Source organism: Budorcas taxicolor, chromosome 18 (assembly GCF_023091745.1).
Source record: "Budorcas taxicolor isolate Tak-1 chromosome 18, Takin1.1, whole genome shotgun sequence".
Classification (NCBI taxonomy): Eukaryota; Metazoa; Chordata; class Mammalia; order Artiodactyla; family Bovidae; genus Budorcas; species Budorcas taxicolor.
This window is the reverse complement of record NC_068927.1, coordinates 16648504-16670374: the sequence shown is the minus strand read 5'-3', so window position 1 is coordinate 16670374 and position 21871 is coordinate 16648504. Positions and strand designations below refer to the sequence as shown.

Genomic DNA, 21871 nt, shown 5'->3' with positions numbered 1-21871 from the left:
GTCCGACTCTTTGCAGCCTCAGGGACTGTACCTTGCCAGGCTCCTCTGCCCATAGAATTCTCCAGGCAAGAATACTGGAGTGGGTTGCCATTCCGTTCTCCAGGGAATCTTCCTGACCCAGGAGCTGAAACCAGGTCTCGTGCCTTGGAGGCAGATTCTTTTACCGTCTGAGCCATCAGGGAAGGCCAAATATAAGCTCACCAGGTGGAAAAGGTGGAAGACAGCCTGACCAACATGTCACAGCGGGTTTGAAAGAGCTTGTGAAATTGGAAGTTTGCATATAGGGGCTCCGAGGCAAGACAGGTGCTCTAGAAGTGGATTGTAAGTCCATCTAATATCACCAGTCTCAGGAATTTGGACTTTGTTTTGAAGACAGCAAGGAGCCAGCAGTTTTTTGGTTGAGTAAAGGCATGCTCAGGTTTCCCAGCTGGTGCTTGTGGTAAAGAACCCGCTAGCCAATGCAGGAGACATAATAGACGTGGATTCGATTCCTGGGTCGGGAAGATCCCCTGGAGGCGGGCATGGCCACCCACTCCAGTATTCTCGCCTGGAGAATCCCATGGACAGAGGAGCCTGGAAGGCTACAGTCCATAGCGTCACAGAGTCGGACACAACTGAAGCGACTTAGCACACACTCACACAAAGGCATGCTCAGGTTTGTTTTATTTTTTTTGTTCTTAAGAGATGGACTGCAGAGGGTGAAGAGACTATAAGAATTAAAAGAATGGCTTCATTTTTTAAAAAATTATTTTCTAATTGAAAGATAATTGCTTTATAGAACTTTGTTGTTTTCTGTCAAACATCAACATGAATCCAAAGATAGCTTCATTTTCACTGCTCCCTCCTTTTCAACTTTTTGACAGGTATATAGTCTGTGCTTACTGGCTTTCCACTCACGCCTCTACTTCTACAGGATTGAAATTGTGCGTAAGGTCACCTGTATTCTCATGGCTAGTCATCACTCCTCTGATCTCATCTTGCCTTGACCTCTTGGTCATATTCTAATTATTTGACAATTCTCATCTTCTTAATATCCTCTCCTCCCAGCTTCTGGGACACTGCCTTATGATGGGCTTGCTTTTTGAGTAATCTTGGCCTGGCCGGCTCTTCCTCTCATACTCAAATTTCAGAGTGTAATCTCCCAGGGCTTAGGGTAGGCTATCTACTCTTATCTCTCTCTAATCAGCTTTAGAAACACATTAGAATCTCCTGGGACTTTTCTTTATAGGAGTATTCCAGCTGGTACATGAAGAAAGAATGACCAGAGTATCAGTATTTGCAACCCATAATAAAATAGAGATGGCCAGGCATCATGTGCTTTGCGATGAAAGTACATTATATCCCTTGAAGTGTTCTTGCCAAAAAGTCTTTCCTAAAGATGATCAAGCCTCTAGTTCTTACTATCAGTTTACTAGAAATAAAGGAAACAGAACAGGTTAAATGACCCCATGGGGATACAATCAGTAAAATTCAGAGTGTGGGAAACTTAAATAAATTGCAAGGTGAAAAAGAAGGATGGATAATCTATAGAGTAAAAGTGATTTAATTAAATTTAATGGCTGACCTTTGTTTGGATCTTGATTTGAATTAGCCAAATATAATAAAACAACAGCAGCAACAATGAAAGAAAGAGATAATCAGGGAAAACGAAACACTGAGGATACTTGGTTATTAAGTAATTAAAACTTTTTTGTATAAAGATTTATTTCAGAGGTTCAAAGTAAACACTTACGAGTGATATGTCAGAAATTTGCTTTAAAATAATCCAGTGTCAGTATGGTGGGGGTAGGAGAGCAGAGAAGCAAGTGGGTGGAGTAGAGGTAAATGAGATTGCCAGGAGTTGGTGTTGTCAAAGCTGGATCATGGATACATGGTGTTCATGATACTTTTTGTTCTTGTAAATGTTTGAAATTTTCGATGATAAAAAATTTGTTAAATTACTTTGGGGAACTTTAAAACAATGTGGATCCTGTACACTCTCCCTCCTGTCTCCCACCCAAGAGATTCTGATTAATTGGTCTGGGATAGGGCTGCAGATCAATTTTTAAAGGCTTCCCAGCGGACTCCAATGTGCAGCCAGAGTTGAGAACTACTGCTTTATGTCTCCGGATGATCTCATCTATTGCTTTAATGCCATCTATATGCTGACAACTTCCAGATTTATGTCTCTAGCCTCGACCTGTTTCTTGAGCTCAGGTTCTGTATATTCATCTGCACTCTTGTTTTTTTTTTTTTAAATCTGCACTCTTGACGTCACCACTTGGAGTTCAAATAGGCATCTCAACCTGAATGTAGTGAAAACAGAACTCTTTGTTTTTAGCCCTAAACTTGTTTCTCTCCCAGTCTTTTCTAATCAAATGGCACTACTTTCCACCAAGTTTCAGATGGTCAATAGTTCTGATAAAAATAAGGCTGTAACAGAACCAATGTTGTAGAAAAACTTCTTTAGCCAATCCAAAGAAGTTCTTGTGGGACTCATGATTGTCAAGTTCGCAGATATGCGTTCTTCTTCATACTTGGGAGACTGGTTTGATTTACTCTTACCCCACTAACATTTTGAGCCAGTGACTGAGTGATACTGATTTACTTTTCAGGTTTTTCTATCAGAACATTTGGAGGAGTTGGGATGAAGAAGAGGAGGATGAGTATGATTATTTTGTCAGATGTGTTGAACCTCGATTGAGATTGTAAGTATTTATTAGTGGCCTTGAACATGTTGGAAAAAATAGCTATTTATGGTTTAATTTAACGCGTGTTTTGTGTATACTGTATATATATTCCAGGGGCCTACAGACAGAGACAAATAGTATAACCCATTGTTGCTGCTGCTGCTAAGTCGCTTCAGTCATGTCTGACTCTATGCGACCCCACAGACGGCAGCCCACCAGGCTCCCCCATCCCTGGGATTCTCCAGGCAAGAACACTGGAGTGGGTTGCCATTTCCTTCTCCAGTGCATGAAAGTAAAAAGTGAAAGTGAAGTCGCTCAGTCGTGTCCAACCCTCAGCGACCCCATGGACTGCAGCCTACCCGGCTCCTCCATCCATGGGATTTTCCAAGCAAGAGTACTGGAGTGGGGTGCCATTGCCCTTCTCCAATAACCCATTGACAAGTTATTAAATGAAATTTGTATAAGTGCAGAGAAACCTACTTTGTGTTTATAAACCTACTTGTAGTGTTTTTAGAATCTAAAAGCAGAGAATTCAAGAACATATAAGTTAACAGCTTACTTGTTTTTGAATTTAAGTAAAACTCAGTGAGCATATATTAAAAAGAACCAAATTCAAAGATAATTGTTCCAAAAACAGTGAAATTAATTGAATTATAGAACACTTCTTTTTAATTTAAAGACTACTTTTAAAGACAGGGGTTTACTCTAAGTAAAGTACTAGGCTAAACAGATTTACCTCAGGATGTTTTGTCAAGTTCTTTTCCTTAAATCTTATTTTATAGATAAAAATACTGCATAGTTAATATTGATGGTGAATAAAAATTTCTAAAATAGCTAAACAAATATAACACATACTTAAGTAAACAAAGTACCTAAACACATTCTTCTGATACATCATGTTTTGGTAGGGAAAAACCCTTCCATTATAAAAATACCCCAAATTACCCATGCAACCCAAGTAGTTGTCCTGCACTGACTTTGTTAAATGTTGTTTCCACTAGATGGTGCCATAAGAGCAGATAATTTTTTTTGATACTTGTGCACTGTAATTTAATAGGCAGTGCTGCAAAAGAATAAAATTAGACCTTGCATGATAAAAATAAATTGCAGAAGGTAATTTTTTTCCCTGTGTAAAAGATGATGTGGTTACATAAGATAAGGCAGTACTCTTTACATTTCTGTAGAACTGATTTGATTTAGTAAGTTTCCCTTGGTTTAAATAGTAAATCATAAGTAAAAAATACCTGAGAAGTTTGGTTAAGGTTGGTTCTACTTGGTTTAGAATTATGAATGTCTAATTTCAGATTTTCATAAATTGGCTATGGTTTTTGTTTAGCCTTTCCAATTTTTCCATTGTTCATTTCCTGTTTTTCTATAACGTAGTCAATAAAATCCAGACTTTCAATAAGCTTGCATATTTTCTAGTTTTGATACACTTGCTCTTAAAGAGCAGTGATTGGTTTTGATTGAAGGGAAATGTAATGGATGAATATCGTGTATCTGGCAAATTTGATCTTTATTTGGAAAATATTCTGATTTGACAGCTTTACATGTTCAAACAATAAGAAATGATTTACATACATATCTTATACTTCACTGGCAGATGGAAAAGCATAAGAGAGGAATTGTTTTCAGTTATGGAGAAGAAACTATGGGACTTGATGGGGAAACCAGAATGTTATCAAATATAGACAGACTCTTTAAAAGGTCCCTGGGCTAGGACAGGAGTAGAGCTATTAACAGGCAAGAGCTAAAGGGAATAAAACTATATTGTCTAGATTTTGCGCTGTGAAGTAAATATTTTTCCTTTCTAATTCAAAACACTCTGCTTCAAAGGTTATGGGTCTGAGACACAGGTATTGATTCATTACTTTCAGACTATGAAGCATCGCTATAATGAGAAGAAATAAGCTGAATGGCATGGATATTGGAAGTACTAAGAAACTTACTTTAAAATTTGAGTCTTAATCTCCATAAGTTAATAGACCTGATCAAGCAGTCAGTGACTGGGTTCCCCAGTTTCTTGTCTGCAAAATGGATTTCTAGAATATTTTTAAATGAGTATGGATTAACCAAAGCAGACAAAATCCTTGCTTTTCAAGCTTCACCTAATTCATTTACTTGAAAAGTAGAAAAAGTATTTTTTATTCATCTTAAATACTATTTAAATGCTCACTGTAATTTGATGTAAATTTGTTTAGGATGCGGTTTTCTTTTTTTGTCCTGTCTTTAGAGCATGACAAAGTTAAGACATTAAGGCAATAGTGCACAACCTTGGCTGTACATTAGAATCTCCAGGGAATTTAAAAAAAATACTCCTCTGCTTCTAAAGACTAATTTAATTGGTCTGGATGGGGACCTGAGCATCTATATTTTTAAAAGTTCCCCAGTGATCCTAATAAGCAGCCAAGGTTAAGAAGCTCTGGCCTATACAACCCAGCAAACCGACTGCTGGGCATACACACCAAGGGAACCCGAATTGAAGGAGACACATGTACTCCAGTGTCCATCGCAGCACTGTTTACAATAGCTAGACCTAGATGTCTGTCGGCAGACGAATGGATAAGAAAGTTCTGGTACTTATATACAATGGAATATTACTCAGCTATAAAAAAGAACACATTTGAGTCAGTTCTTCAGAGGTGGATAAAACTGGAGCCTATTATACAGAGTGAAGTAAGACAGAAAGAAAAACACCAGTACAGTATATTAACATACATATAAGGAATTTAGAAAGATGGTAACGACAACCCTATATGTAAGACAGCAAAAGAGACACAGATGTAAAGAACAGACTTTTGGACTCTGGGAGAAGGTGAGGGTGGGATGATTTGAGAGAATAGCATTGAAACATGTATATTACCATATGTGAAACAGATGATCAGTCCAAGCTCAATGCATGAAGCAGGGCACTCAAAGCCTGTGGTGCACCGGGACAACCCAGAGGGATGGGATGAGGAGGGAGTGGGAGGGGGTTCAGGATGGGATGAGGGGACCACGTGTACACCCGTGGCTGATTCATGTCGATGCGGCAAAAACCACCACAATATTATAAAGTAATTAGCCTCCAATTAAAATAAATCAATTTTTTAAAACAGAAGCTCTGCCCTAAGTCAATATACTTGAGAAATAAAGCAATTATTTTAAAACTATAGGTAATGAAATAATACTATAATTTATTTTCAAATCCATTTCATATCCGTTAACTTAATTGCACATTTATAAATTATTGCATCTAAAAGAACTTTTTGTTGTGTTTATATATTTGAGAAGGTATATAAATTAATAATAAACTTTAAGTGCTAACAGTGTTGTCCAATACAAAATACAAGGTTATTTTGTTTTAATCACTCTCTAGTTTAGTAATAACAGCTTTATTTTTTTTCTCAGAATCTCAAAGGCTTGTGTTTTTTATATACTCTAGTAATCTTCCTGAAGAAATATTTGGCAAATTCTGCTCCGTAGTGCTTAAAATGCAGGAAAAGACTAGATGATTTGAATCATTTAAATTTTTTAATCCTGTAAATGTGGTAATCTTAAACATTGTTATGAACTATTTGGGATGCTTTCCTCCCCACCCCATCTCCAGATTGTCCACTGCCACCCACTTATTAAGATTTTGAATTTACTATATGAGAAAATAATTTTTTATTAAATAATAATTACAAATTGTGCAACATAAGCTTTCAGTGCTTCAAAAACACAAATGCTTGGATCTAAGGGGAAAAAAAATAGCAACTCCTCAAAAGAAAAATTAGTGGCCTTAATGAAGTGGCCCTTAAACTTTCAATAACATCCACCTATTTAGTGAGACTTAACATGTTGCTGAGTTGCATACTCTGAGACGCTTTTCTAATGAGGTCTTTGAGGACTAAATGGCTGTCTTAGTGATGGAAAAATGTGTCTGAAAGGCAATGGGTTTCAATTTGCTTTTAAACTTTCAGGCATTATGACATTCTTGAAGACCGAGTTCCTTCAGGACTTATTGTTGACTACCAAAATCTGTTAACTCAATGTGAGGAGAGTTACAGGAAATTTTTAAATCTGAGAAGCAGTTTGTCAAATTGTAACTCTGATTCTGAGCAGGAAAATATCTCCATGGTGGAAGGGTTAAAGTTGTATTCAGAGATCGAACAGTTGAAACAAAAGCTAAAACTCATTGAGAATCCTTTGTTGAGGTATGTGTATTTTTGTTATTCTCAACTAGTCAGCATCTTTTCTAACCAGCTGTCTTACTGAGAACTGACAGGTCTGTTTGGTTTCTTTAAGATATGTATTTGGTTATCAGAAGAATTCTAATATACAAGCAAAAGGCATCCGTCCAAATGGCCAGAAGGTCACTCATGTGGTCTCCTCCACCATGACGACTGGTCTGCTGCAGTCCCTGCTCAGGGATAGGCTTTGCCCAGAGCCTTGTAAGGAAGAAACAGAAATTCAGGTAAAAGGAGAGTTTCTTCTTCCGGTTGCTTTTTTCTGTCTGATTCACCCTAGGCTTTCCTGAATTCTACAGAAAGTTTATAGGCGTTTCCCTGAGCTGGTTTTCTGTGGAGCGGGAAGTAGTGAGAGTACTGCCTTTCTGCAGCGCTAGTCATCAGTCACGTACTGGGCTCAGTGCAATGGCAAAGGAGAGAAATACAGTTTTGGCTCCCTTTTCAAAGTGGAACATGAAGGCACCTGGAGTAATACTCAGGTTGCATTTGAGGGGTGTGTATTTGCAATATGTTGTTGTTGTTTTCTAGTTCCATAGTGATCCGCTGTCTGCTATAAATGCCTGCTATGAGGGTGACACTGTTATTGTCTGTCCTGGCCATTATGTGGTACACGGTGCCTTCTCCATTGCTGACTCCATTGAGTTGGAAGGTGAGTATGGAAGATGATACAACCAAACTCTCCTGCATGAGACACTCAAGAAAACAGGAAATTACTGATCTTGTTGGAGCTCTAAGAATTTTATTCAACCCAATTAATTTCAAATGAGTTGCCTGGAAACATTAAGGGTTTTTGAAGTGTATAGGTTATTGACTCAGTGTTTGAGCAACGTGAAGTATGAGTCTTTACGACATTATAAATGTTGGGAAGACAAAAATATAGAGGAACAACCACTAGGGAGAAACATAATTCCAGACTATAGGTGGTTGATGAATTCATTTCTAGAATTAAAAAAAAATTCCCAGCAATATTATTTTAAAGTTTACTATTTTTTAATTTGTTGTCTCCACTTATTTCATGTATGTTGTAGATATATTGGTGCATGGTTTTTGTTTTAAATTTAGCTTATTTTTGTGAGAGGTATAGGTCCAACTTGAAAGTAGACTGAAAATCTTTATCTTAATTATTTTAAGAACTTCTGAATGTCACAACTTCTAAAGTGTACTTTTGAGAACATTAGCGTTGAGTCTATTAAAAATAGCTTTTAGCTGTTATAATCTTACTGTACATTTAGAGTGATTCCTAAATTTAGGTTGCTTTACAGTAGTTCACCTTGGTCTTTTGTGTTTCCATAGCTTGTCAAATTTAGATGCACCTGTTCAACTATTTATCAAAAGAACTTCAAGTTAGCAATAAAACTTGTAATGCAAAAAATCCTATATTATTTTGGGATTGGTGCAGCTGTTCACAAACTGCTTAAGCTTTGTTCTTTATCTTGCCAAAACTTCTTAATAGAAGCTAGGCTGGGAGTTTGATATCCTGCTGTTCACCAATACACCACCTCACCCCCTTTTTTATTTTATGTGTATAATTTTTGTTCTGTTTCCTCTCCAACATTTGATATATGACAGATGTGTGTTTTATAAATAACACATCTGTAGAATAAATCACAGCAATAAAAGCACTTAATTTTTTTGGCATAGTGCAAACAGCATTGATATTATAGATTATATGGTGGATAAGCATTCTTCCTAGATTGGTGAGGAAATTATAATGTAATTGTGCCATGTGCCACAAATAACCAAGGCTTCCCTGATAGCTCAGTTGGTAAAGAATCCACCTGCAATGAGAGAGACCCCGGATTGATTTCTGGGTCAGGAAGATCCCCCTGGAGAAGGATAGGCTACCCACTCCAGTATTCTTGGATGTCCCTTGTGGCTCAGCTGGTAAAGAATCTGCCTGCAATGTGGAAAACCTGGGTTCGATGCCTGGGTTGGGAGGATCCCCTGGAGAAGGGAAAGGCTACCCACTCCAGTATTCTGGCCTGGAGAATTCCATGGACTATATAGTCCATAGGGTCGCAAAGAATTGGAGACAACTGAGCGACTTCCACTTTCCCAGGTGGTGCTAGTGGTAAAGAATCCACCCGCCATTGCAGGAGATGCAAGAGATGAGAGTTCAATCCTTGGGTCAGAAAGATCCTCTGGTGTAGGAAGTACCCCACTCCAGTATTCTTGCCTGGAAAAGTCCACGGGCAGAGGAACCTGGCAGGCAACAGTCCATGGGGTCACAAAGAGTTGGACACAACTGAACAACTAAGCGCATAAATAACCGTATAGAATTCTGATAGTTAAGTGTAAGAATGACTATAAATATATGAACATAGGGCATTTCTGAGAATTTGGGGAATCAGATGGTATCTCTGGTGTGACTATATGGACTAATTGTTTATGAGGTAGATTAAAGCTTATATGATAGCTTATCTGATCTATAGCTAGCACTTATAACAAATGATATATATTGAGTACCCACTATTTGCATGGTATTAATAGTACTTATAATAGAATTTTTCTTGTTTAGAAAATCCATTCACTTAGGTGAAGGCTTTGTGTTTTAAATGGCTAGGATTATGTAACTTGTTTATATAATGTAACATGGCCATCCTTTTTATATTTTTAATTTTCTGATGATAAAAAGTTATTATTTTTAAAAATGTGCAAAGTACACATAGACATATAAAAAGAATCTGGGGAAAACATTTACAATCTAGTCATCTAGAATGCAGCATTAGTAGCATTCCCATGGGTGGGGTCCTCTTGCATTCTCTAGTGCCCCCACCCTCTTCAAATGTAGAAAACTTTAGAGATTTTGCCTGTTTAACGTTTTACTACTTTCATTTCCTCAAGCAAAGACTCAACAATGAGTCTTTGATGTTTAGACAATGAGAGTTAATTCTTAAAGCTTTGTCTGTGTAATTTCTGGTTTATGATAAAGTCAGGCAAAGTTTTCTAGTTTTTGATACTCCGGTTTTTCATAAGCCCACTCAGAGGTCTACCTGCATTATTAGTTTGATTAAGATTTGTAGAGAACAATGTTTTTTATTGGTTAACAAGGTAGACCTATTTTTCCAATAGTTAAAACTGTTCTAAGCCAGTTTGTCAGATTTTAGGTCAATCTGGTTAAGAGAATATAAAAATGAGAAAATCTTGAGAAATGCTTTTGCTTTTTCAAATCTAATTGCATTAGAATAATAGAATCTTTGGGTTGGGAAGTAAAAATTTATAAAGGCTAAATGGATTAAAGCCTTCTGACCCAGCTGTGAGTACTTAAGATTATTATTTTTTAGTAGCAGTTTTGTAAGTGAGTTTACTGCCGAAACTGGTATGAGATGACTGATAGGGGGTAGTCTTCCTGATATGCAAGCAGTTGTTAACAAATTGTATGCCTTGGTAAAACTCAAGCTAGATATGTGGAGAAATAGATTTTTTTTTTTTTTTAAGATTTTTCTTTTTTTGATGTGGACCTTTTTTTTTTAAAGAGGTCTTTATTGAATTGGTTGGAATATTGCTTCTGTTTTATGTTTTGGTTTTTTGACCATGAGGCACATGGGATCTTAGCTCCCCAACCAGGGATCTGACTTGCACCCTCTGCGCTGGAGTTCAGTTCAGTCGCTCAGTTAAGGCAATTGTTAACCACGGAACCCCCAGGAAAGTCCCTCGATTTTATTTACATGTAACCGGGTTGACTGGTCTTAACTATCATTTCGAGTCATTTGAAATGAAGAAATGTGTCATAGAAATTTTGTGCTTAGACATTTCCCCTCCCCCATCCTAAATGTTCTTGCTCTCTTCCTTAGGATATGGTCTACCAGATGATATTGTGATAGAAAAGAGAGGCAAAGGAGACACTTTTGTGGATTGTACGGGTGCAGATATTAAAATCTCAAGCATAAAATTTGTCCAGCATGATGCCGTAGAAGGAATCTTGAGTAAATATCTGAATATTTCATTTATTATTTTTTCCAGGCTTTGAAGAAAAGCTTTACTTCCCCTGGAAGATAGAATTTAATGAAATACCACTCTTGAGTAGTATGAAAAGCTGGTTAATTATGTACATAGCTAGACAACTTAGGAAGCTTACTCTAAAGTGAATACTAGTTCAATGTATTCTTGAAAATTTTATATTTGTTTCTGAGTGATCATTTTTTTCTACTAGAACATTCTAATATGTGGTCTGTGTTCTTTGTATTTGATTTAGTCTTGGACTCAAACCAGCTATCTTCACATTGTGATAGTATTTGTTTCCTGGGATTTGTATCCCCTATTTTGAATTGGGCCTCCTTTTCTTCTCTCTTGTAAGACAGTCATGAAAGTTATTTTCATATTTTTTTTTGTAATGAGAAGTGATTTTTGACATGATTTTGCATTTCTGAGGTCAAGTCATTCTTTTTTAAAAATACTGCTTTTAGATTTTAGAAAATAGCTCAAAATAGTCATTGTTTTTATAAATTAAGAATTCATAATTTCAGTAACAAAGTTTAAATGAGAATTATTTAGACTATCTAATATCAACTCTAGGCCATTTCTAATATTATAAAAGATACATTACTTCTTAAAGCATTTGATTGCATGTTTTCATCATAGTCATTCACCGTGGCAAGACTACATTGGAAAACTGTGTACTGCAGTGTGAAACCACAGGAGTCACAGTACGAACTTCAGCAGAATTTTTAATGAAGAACTCAGATTTATATGGTGCCAAGGTATGATCATCTCTTACCCTTTTGGGGAGTAACTTAGGTTTTAAGTTCTAAATAGATAAATAAAATGTAGGACAAGATGTAAATACATACTTCTGTTCTCTTTCTTCAGAGAACTTCAGATACTTACATGCATTAAGTTGGCCAGACTCAATTGTATAATGTTCTTCTTATTTAGCATTTTCAAAACAGATTATTAGGAAGACAGTAATGCATCTCACAGTTTCTCTGTCATACCTTTAAAAATGAGGTTAGACTTTTCAAGTTGTAACTTTGTAAGTGATGTAGTAATTGAAGCTTGTTTGCTGTTTTTAAATCAAATTTTTATTTTGAGATAATTGTAGATTCACATTCTGTAGTAAGAAATAATACAGAAATAGCCTATATGTGTGCCTTTTACCAGTTTCCTCTAATTGTAATATCTTCCCAAACTATAGTACAGCATCACAACCAGGATAAAATTCAGTTAAGTTGAATATTTCCATCACTACAGGGATCCTTCATGTTGCTCTTTAAAGCTGTCTGTGTGCCTCTCCTTCTGACCTTCTCCTTAATCACAGGCAAATGCTAATATGTTCTCCATTTCCATTATTTCATCATTTCAAATATGTTATGTAAATAGAATCATACAGTATATACCCTTTTGAAACTGGCTTTTTTCATTCAGCACAGTTCTCTGGATCTGCATACAGGTTGCTGCATCTACCAACAGGTTCTTTTTTTATTGCTAAGTAGTACTCCGTGTATGATTGTTCCACACTTTTAACTGTTCACTTGTTCAGTAACATCTGTTGTTTCCAGTTTGGGGATTTTGTAAATAAAGCTACTGTGAACATTGGTGTACAGGTTTTTGTGTGACCATCATTTTCATTTCTCTGGGGTAAATACCTAGGAGTATAGTTGCAGGACCTGTGGTTAGTTGTATGCTTACTTTTTTAAAAGAAACTGCCAAACTGTTTTCCAGATTAGTTGTACCATTTTACATTCCCACTAACAAAGTCTGAATGATCTAGTTTGGTATTTTTGATCAAATTTTTTGTATTGGATCCAATTTTTGGTTTGGTATTATGGATCCAATGATCCATATTTGGTATTTTCACTACTTCTTAATTTTAGCCATTTTGATAGGTGTGTTTTAATTTGTATTTCCCTAGGAGAAGGCAGTGGCACCCCACTCCAGTACTCTTGCCTGGAAAATCACATGGACGGAGGAGCCTGGTAGGCTGCAGTCCATGGGGTCGCTAAGAGTCAGACACGGCTGAGCGACTTCACTTTGACTTTTCACTTTCATTCATTGGAGAAGGAAACGGCAACCCACTCCAGTGTTCTTGCCTGGAGAATCCCAGGGACGGGGGCGCGTGGTGGGCTGCTGTCTATGGGGTCGCACAGAGTCGGAAACGACTGAAGCGACTTAGCAGCAGCAGCAGTGGTTAATAAATGATGAACATTTTTTTCATGTGCTTTTTTGCTACCCTTACCTTCAGTGAAAAATTCAAGACTTTTGTACATTTTCTGATTGGATTATTATTTTTTTTTTTACTGTAGAGTTTTGAGAGTTCTTTATAAATTCTAGATAGGAATCCTCAGTTGGGTACATCATTTACAGATGTGCTAGTGTGTAGCTTGTTTTTTCATTGTTTTCATGAGGCTTTTACAGACAGAACAAAGTTTTAAATTTTGATGAAGGCCAGTTTATCAATTTTTTCTTTTATGTGTAAGAATTCTTTGTCTAGCCCTAGGGTGCAAAGATTTCTCCTGTTTTTGTGCCAGTACCATACTGTTTTGATTACTACACCTTTGTAGTATAGCTTGAGGTTAGGGAACATGATACCTCTTGTTTTGTTGTTCTCTCTCAAGATTGTTTTGGCTATTTGGGGTCTTTTGTGTTTCCATACAAATTTTAGAATTATTCTAGTTCTGTGGAAAATGCCATTGGTGTTTTGATAGGAATTGCTTTGAATATGTTGATTTTGTTGAGTAGTATGGTCATTTTAACAGTATTCTTCCAAGCCACTAGCACAGTATATCTTTCCATCTATTGGTGTCATCTTTGATTTCTTTCATCAGTTTCTTACGTTTTATAAGTGCAGCTTTATTTTTTCTCTTGGCCATGCCACATGTCATATGGGATCTTAGTTCCCTGTCCAGCGATTGACCCCACACACCCTACAGTGAAAGTGCAGAGGCTTAACCACTGGACTGCCAGGGAAGTCTCATTAAATATACAGGTTTTTTACCTCCTTAATTAGATTTAGTCGTAGGTTTTCTTTTTGATGTGATTGTAAATTGGATAGTTTTTTAAATTCCTCTTTCTGATAATGAGTGTATGGAAAGGTAACAGATTTGTGTATGTTAATTTTGTATTCTTCAATTTTACCAAATTCATGATAGTTCTAGTAGGATTTTGGTGATGTCTTTAGGATTTTTGATGGATAGTATCATGTCATCTGAAAACAGTGATGGTTTTACTTCTTTCCTATTTGAATTTCTTTTATCTTTTGTCTGATTGCTGTGGTTAGACTTTCAGTACCACATTGAATAATAATGATAAGAATGGGCATCCTTGTCATGTTTTCCAGATTGTTAGAGAAAATACTTTCAGCTTCTCACCATTGAGTATGGTATTAGCTGTGTATCATTCATTATACTGATGTATATTCCATTAATGGACACTTTGTTGACAATCCATAAATAGATATGGAATTTTGTCCAAAATTTTCTTTGCAGCAACTGAGATCATCAAATGATTTTTTTATTCTTTGATTTGTTAATGTGTTATGTCATGTTGATTGATTTGCAGATATTGAACCATCTGTGTTTCTCTAGGTTAATCCCACTTGATCATAGCATATGATCCTTTTAATGTATTGTTGGATTCTATCTGCTAACGTTTTGTTGAGGATTTTTTTCATCTATGACTGTCAAGAATATTGGCCTGTGATTTTTGTGTGTGTGTTGTCTGTTTCTGGTTTTAACAGGATGATGGTGGCCTCATGGATGAGTTTGGGGATGTACCTCTTCAATTTTGGGGGATAATTTAAGGATAGATGTGGACTCTTCTTTGTATGTTTGGTAGAATTCACCTGTGAAGATGTCTGGTCTTGGACATTTGTTTGCTGAGAGCTTTTTAAATTACTGATTCAATTTCATTACTTGTAATTGATCTGTTCATATTTTCTATTTATTCCTGATTTGGTCTTTAAAGATTGTACATTTCTAGAGATTTATCTATTACTTCTAGGTTGCCCTTTTATTGGCATAAAACTGTTCCTTGTAGTCTTAGATGATCCTTTGTATTTCTGTGGTATCAGTTGTAACTTGTCCTCTTTCATTTCTCGTTTTATTTGGGCCCTCTCTCTTTTTTCTTTGTGAGTCTGGCTGAAGGGTCATCAATTTTGTTTATATTTTCAAAGAACCAGCTCTTGATTTCATTGAACTTTTCTATTATTTTCCAGTCTCTACTTCATTTATTTATACTCTGATCTTTGTTATTTATCTCCTTATCCTGACTTTGGAGTTTCTTTGTTCTTTCTCTAGTTCCTTTAACATTGCATTGTTTATTTGAGATCTTTCTTGTTTTCTGAGGTAGGCTTATTTCACTGTGAACTTGTCCCTTAAAACTGCTTTTGCTGCATTCCATAGATTTTGGATCATTGTGTTTTTATTTTCATCATTGTGTTTTGGATCATTTGTTTTCATCTGTCTCCAGGTTTGTTTGTTTTTTTAATTTCTTCATTGACCCATTGTTTGTTTAGTATCATGTTGTTTAACTTGTACATGTTTGTGTTTTTTGCAGTCTTTTTTCTTGTAGTTGATTTCTAGTCTCATACAATTGTGATCAGAAAAGGTGCTTGATAGGATTTCAGTTTTCTAGAATTTTGAGATTTGTTTTCTGGCTGTAGAATTGCCATATGCACTTGTAAAGGATGTCTTCTGCTTCTTTTGAATGGAATGGTATTTATTAAGTCCATCTGGCCAGTGTTTCCTTATTGATTTTCTCCCTAGATGATGTATCCATTGAGGGGGTGTTAAGTAGTCTACTATTATTGTATTACTGTCAGTTTCTTTATATTCGCCTGTGTCAGTGCATACATATTTACAATTGATACATCTTCTTGTTGGGTCTACTCCTTTATATTTATGTCATTTCCTTTGTTCTCTCTCGTTACAGTTTCTGTTTTCAAGACTATTTTGTTTGGTATAAATATTGCTATCCCAGTTTTTATTTTTTTTTCTCATTTACATGGAGTACCATTTTTCATTCGTTCATTTTCAGTTTGTGTGTCTTTAGATCTGAAGTAGTTTCTTGTAGAGAGTATATATACATGGGTCTTATTTTATATCCATTCAGCTACTCTGTGTCTTAATTGGAGAATTTAGTTCATTGGAAGGACTGATGTTGAAGCTGAAACTCCAATACTTTGGCCACCTCGTGCGAAGAGTTGACTCATTGGAAAAGACCCTGATGCTGGGAGGGACTGGGGGCAGGAGGAGAAGGGGACGACAGAGGATGGGATGGCTGGATGGCATCACTGACTTGATGCACATGAGTTTGGGGAAACTCCAGGAGTTGGTGATGCACAAGGAGGCCTGATGTGCTGCAGTTCATGGGTCGCAAAGAATCGGACACAACTGAGCGACTGAACTGAGTCCATTTACATTTAAAGTATTGATAGAGATGTATTTATTATCATTTTGTTCATTGTTTTGGGTTGTTTTTGTAGTTCTTTATTGTTCCTTTCTTTCTTTTTGTTCTCTTCCCTTATGATTTGATGACTGTCTTTGCTATTATATTTGGATTCCTTTCTCTTTTTCTGTCTGTTATAGATTTTTGATTTGTGGTTACAGTGAGATTTATATATATATATCAACTCTTATGTATATGTAATTATTTTAAGTTGCTGATCTCAATTTCAAATACATTTTTAACAACTCTGCAATTTTATTCCCCTTCCCCTACAGTTACTGTTTTTTGACATTTTATTTTACATCCTTTTGTAATCCCTTAACTACTAATTCCCCATGTAGATGATTTTACTATATCTTTTAATCTTCCTGTGAGCTTTGTACGTGGTTGATTTACTACTTTTACTGTATAGCTGCTTTTATCAATCAACGAGCTTTTCCTTTCATAATTTTCATGTTTCTAGTAGTGACCTTTTCTTGTTTGCTTAGAGAATTCCATTTGAGATTTCTTGAAAAGCTGCTTCTGTGGTGCTGAATGCTTTTAGTTTTTGCTTTACTTTTGATCTCTCCATCAAATCTGAATGAAAGCCTTGCTGGATAAAGTATTCTCTCTCTTTTTTTCAACATAGTTTATAATTCATTCTATGTGAAATGTCCAGGATAGCCACATCTATATGGATTAAAAATAAAGTAGTGGTTGCCTAGGGCTGTGCATAGAGTGGGGAAGAAGGGATTGGAGTAATAGCTAAAGGGTACAGGGTCTTGTACTAAGACAATGAAAGTATTTTAACACTGTGGTAATGGTTGCACGACTCTGTGAATATACTAAAAACGATTGAATGGTACATTAAACTTAACTGGGTGAATTGCATGGTATGTGAGTTGTATCTCAGTAAAAGGGGAGTGATGTAGCCAGGATGGTAGGATGCCTCCTCTGGGCTCCAGTTTTCTCCTTAACCCCCGCTTAACTTCACTGTCCCTGCAGGGTATCTTCCTTCCCACCACATTTCAGGCCAGGAATGTCTTATGTGTCCCTGGCCATCCCTGTTGCCTTTCTTTTCTTTTGGACAGACCATGAAGTATGCTGGCCTTTTTATCAGCTGGTGTCCAATATGGGGATTTCTTTTTTGTTTATTTGTTTGTTCAAGCATAGTTGATATATTACAATATTGGGTTAGTTTCAGGTGTACAGCAAAATGAGTCTGTTAAAACATATATATGTATATGTATTTTTTTTCAGATTATTTTCACAGATAAAGTATTCTTGATTTTAGTTTTTTTTCCCTTTTATCACTTTAAATATATTGTGCCCTTTGGCTTTCAGAGTTTCTGCTGGAAACTGTGTAGTAGTGGGGAGCATTAGTTATTTTAATTCACAGAAATGATTTTCAAGTTATGTTGGTATATTCTTGAACTGGTGTGCTTTTCAAAATGTAGAGCCTTATTTCTATCTACAATTTACAATATTTTACTAGATTTGAACACTGTTCTCCAACTAATTGAGTATATCTAAGAGAATGGTTATTTTTAGTATGTGCCTCTTTCAATGTAATTGTTAACTGACATTTTTGGGGCAGAATCAGAAAACTAATTTGTCCAGAATGAAAGAGTGAAATAGTAATCAAGTGTTGAAACTCTTAGCCATTGTTGTGTGTGTGTGTGTGTGTGTGTGTGTGTGTGTGTGTGTGTGTGTATGTGTGTGTCTATATGATATCTGAATATGATAAATGATAGACAACTTGCTGGAAATTAAGCAAATGGAAATGTTGATTAGAAATACTTAATAAAACTTTCTATAAAACACTTTATATTTGTGCTACATTAAAAGTCTAAGAAGTGATAAACCTTCTTTTATAGTCCTGCCTATTTAAAACTGACTGTGATTACTTTAAAATGTAATTTGTAGGGTGCTGGTGTAGAAATATATCCTGGGAGTAAGTGCACTCTGAGTGATAACGGGATCCATCACTGCAAGGAAGGGATCCTCATTAAGGTGAGCCCCTGCTGAGATACCCTCTTTCCAAAGGGTAGAATTTAGGTTTTACCTAAGAAACAGTTATGTTTTATGAAATTCCCATGTTATTTCTGTTTTCTGTTTTAAAAAGCATAAACAGTATATAAATTTTAATGATATCAATAGTTGGTGGTTGAAAATCTCTTGTGAATACTTTGCTGCCCATAGATCTGCAGAAATAACAGGAATGCTGTGTCATTCAGAGCTCAGATTGTGCTACTGCATATTAATAAGCATAGCTTTCTATTTTTATTTTTAGAATAGCCTGAAAAAAGTGAGAAGATTTTTAAAGCAGGCAGTGTTGAATGTGACAGTTCCTTGAAACATTTGTTTTCAATGTCACAGGACTTCTTAGATGAACATTATGACATTCCCAAAATATCCATGGTGAATAATGTCATACATAATAATGAAGGTTATGGTGTTGTCTTGGTGAAACCTACAATTTTCTCTGATCTGCAAGAAGACGCCCAAGATGAAACTGAAGGTATGGTATATTTAGTAATTTTCTAAATAAAATCTCTACCTAGTTTATTTCAGCACTAAGCTCCAACTAAAGATAGAGATCTTCTCCTTAAAAAAAGATAACTAGCATACACTTAGGCACCGAGATAGAGAAGCCTGGTAAAGCTATAATATGGAGCCTAGTGTGAGAGAAACTTTCCAGGTCAGCTGGCCAAAGCCTTGATGTGTGGCTTCTGCAGTCCTGCAGTCCCCTTCCCGTGTTTGGCTCTCTCTAGACTCACGGACTAAGGGTGGGCATGCACCAGCAGTGGCGGCTGTTGCTACCGAGCCCTTTCAGCGTTTAAGGATGGAAGCAGGAAAACGAACGTGCCAGGTTGAAAACTGCGTTTGACTGGAGGGGATCACAGAGTTTGCCTCTGTTTTTTTTTTGTAAAAGTAAATGTCTCCCTGACAGCTGTCTTTCTTGGCAGCAAAGCTGAGCTAACTCAGTTGGAAATTCTTGAATTTCTTTGTATTTATTTATTTATTTATTTATTTTAATTGGAGTCTAATTACTTTACATTATTGTGGTCGTTTTTGCCATACATTGACATGAATCAGCCCTGGGTGTACATGTGTTCCCCATCCTGAACCCCGCTCCTACCTCCCTCCCCTTCCCGTCCCCCAGGGTCATCCCAGTGCTCCGGCCCTGAGCACCCTATCCCATGCATTGAACCTGGACTGGCGATCTGTTTCACATATGATAATATACATGTTTCAGTGCTATTCTCTCAAATCATCCCACCCTCGCCCTCTCCCACAGAGTCCAAAAGACTGTTCTTTACATCTGTGTCTCTTTTGCTGTCTTACATATAGGGTCATCGTTACCATCTTTCTCAATTCTATATGTATGCATTGATATACTGTATTGGTGTTTTTCTTTCTGACTTACTTCACTCTGTATAATAGGCTCCAGTTTCATCCACATCATTAGAACTGATTCAAATGCATTCTTTTTAATAGCTGAGTAATATTCCATTGTGTATATGTACCACAGCTTTCTTATCCATTCGTCTGCCGATGGACATCTAGGTTGCTTCCATGTCCTGACTATTGTAAACAGTGCTGGGATGAACACTGGGGTACACGTGGCTGTTTCAATTCTGGTTTCCTCAGTCTGTATGCCCAGCAGTGGGATTACTGGGTCATATGGCAGTTCTGTTTCCAGTTTTTTAAGCAATTTCCACACTGATCTCCATAGTGGCTGTACTAGTTTGCATTCCCACCAACAGTGTAAGAGGGTTCCCTTTTCTCCACACCCTCTCCAGCATTTATTGTTTGTAGACTTTTTGATAGTAGCCATTCTGACTGGCGTGAGGTGGTACCTCATTGTGGTTTTGATTTGCAGGAAATTCTTGAATTCCAAGCCATGACCCAGATCACTATGAAATCTCAGCCATGCAGGATTATGCCTTGGCATGGGTGAGGAACGTTTAAAGGATGATGAGCAGTCCTTCTCATCCTTCAAGGTCCACTCCAGCTATCTGTTAGTTCTTTTTCTCCTCACAGTTCTATAGGTCAGAAGTTAAGGTGAGCTTGGCTGGGTTATCTGCTTAGGGTCTCACAAGGGTGAAAGTGAGGTATCAGCTGGGCAGGGCCCTTATCTGAAATCTTTGGGAGAGAATCTGCTTCCAGGTTCCTTATGTTCTCGGCAGAATCAATTTCCTTGAGGTTGTAGGACAGAGATCTCTTATTTTTTATTGTTATTGCCAGCTGTTGGCTAGGGGTTGCTCTCAGCTCTTAGGGATCACTATTGGGTTATTGCCCCCATGACCTCCTCCATTTCAGCAACAGAGGACCTCCCTCCCACGCTTCAAATCTTTCTCACGCTTTGAATCTCTTGATGCTTTCTTCTTCATCATCCAACCAGGGAAAACCTTGCTGTTAAAGGATTCATATGATTAGGTTAGGAATACCTGAGTTACATCCTTTTCTTAAGGTCAACTGATAAGTAACCTTAATTACATCTGCAAGGTCCTTTTACCATTTAACAGTCAAAAAGTAACAAGGGGCAGGCATCACAGGGCCATCTAGAATTCTGCCTGTCATAGGCAATCACTTATAAAGCTGCTAAATTGGGAGTTCCTTTAGGGAAACTAAAGTACTAGTACTGTTCTGTTTATCTTTGTATCTAGCTTCTAATACAGTGCTTAGTAAATACCCAGGAGAGGTCTGTTGAATGAATGAGATCTAGGATAAAAAGAGAAAATTCGAAGTTGGTAATCCTGTATGAAGGTCAGGAAGCCTTGACAATTAATACAACTGCTTGTTGAGACACTATGGCAGAGAGTTTGGAAAGTCCAGTCAAATGACACAGGACCCCTTGACAGAAATAACTTGAAAGCTCTGATAGACTGTAGAAATACATGTTTTAGTTGGGTTAGTTTGTATATTTAACTCAATTTTTATAATATGGCTTTTTCTTTTCCCAGAAAATAAAGCACTTAAAGTTCAGACAAGTGGAGAGGCAGATGAGGCTGGGAGAGTGGATCTCGAAGAGCTGATTCAATGCGCAACTGGTAAAATGGAGCTTTATGCGAGAGCTGAGCTTTCTGAGCAAGTTGAAGGCAATTGTGAAATTGTAAATGAACTAGTTGCTGCCTCCACACAAAAAGGCCAGATGAAGAAGAAAAGGTTGAGTGAACTGGGGATCACACAAGCTGATGACAACTTAATGTCACAGGAGATGTTTGTTTCAATCGTGGGGAACCAGTTCAAGTGGAATGGGAAAGGGAGTTTTGGCACATTTCTTTTTTGACCACTGTGATGTAAATAGATAGCAAAATATTGAATTTTGCACGTTGCCCCCAAGAATCACTGCTGCTATCATACTTTGCTTCATGTCTATATTTTGTATCTGATATATTCAGTTGGATTTGAGTGAAATGTAGCTTTATTTCTCTCTGCAAGCGTTGCACGTAAAACACTCTGTCTTTAATAAAGTCATAAAAACAAAATAGAAAATATTTGGAGATTCTTATCCAGAAAGTCTTGCTTTCTCAAATACATAGTTCCAACATTAAGTCTATTAATAACTTTCTAGTATAAATTAGCACTTCAAAGATGAAGAAAAAAGGCAGAGAATGCCAG

At 36.8% G+C, this 21871-nt stretch overlaps 1 protein-coding gene across 1 annotated transcript in view; it reads left to right on the top strand.

Annotated features, from left to right (window-relative positions):
- The window catches only part of SHCBP1 (SHC binding and spindle associated 1), a 30073-nt gene extending 8534 nt beyond the window's left edge, over window positions 1-21539 (top strand). The window contains exons 5-13 of the mRNA XM_052656594.1: window positions 2595-2687; window positions 6614-6847; window positions 6939-7107; window positions 7409-7529; window positions 10675-10806; window positions 11462-11580; window positions 18170-18256; window positions 18623-18764; window positions 21214-21539. Coding sequence (XP_052512554.1) covers window positions 2595-2687; window positions 6614-6847; window positions 6939-7107; window positions 7409-7529; window positions 10675-10806; window positions 11462-11580; window positions 18170-18256; window positions 18623-18764; window positions 21214-21539 — 1423 coding nt within the window. The remainder of the gene's footprint in view (window positions 1-2594; window positions 2688-6613; window positions 6848-6938; window positions 7108-7408; window positions 7530-10674; window positions 10807-11461; window positions 11581-18169; window positions 18257-18622; window positions 18765-21213) is intronic.
- The last annotated feature ends 332 nt before the right edge of the window (window positions 21540-21871 follow it).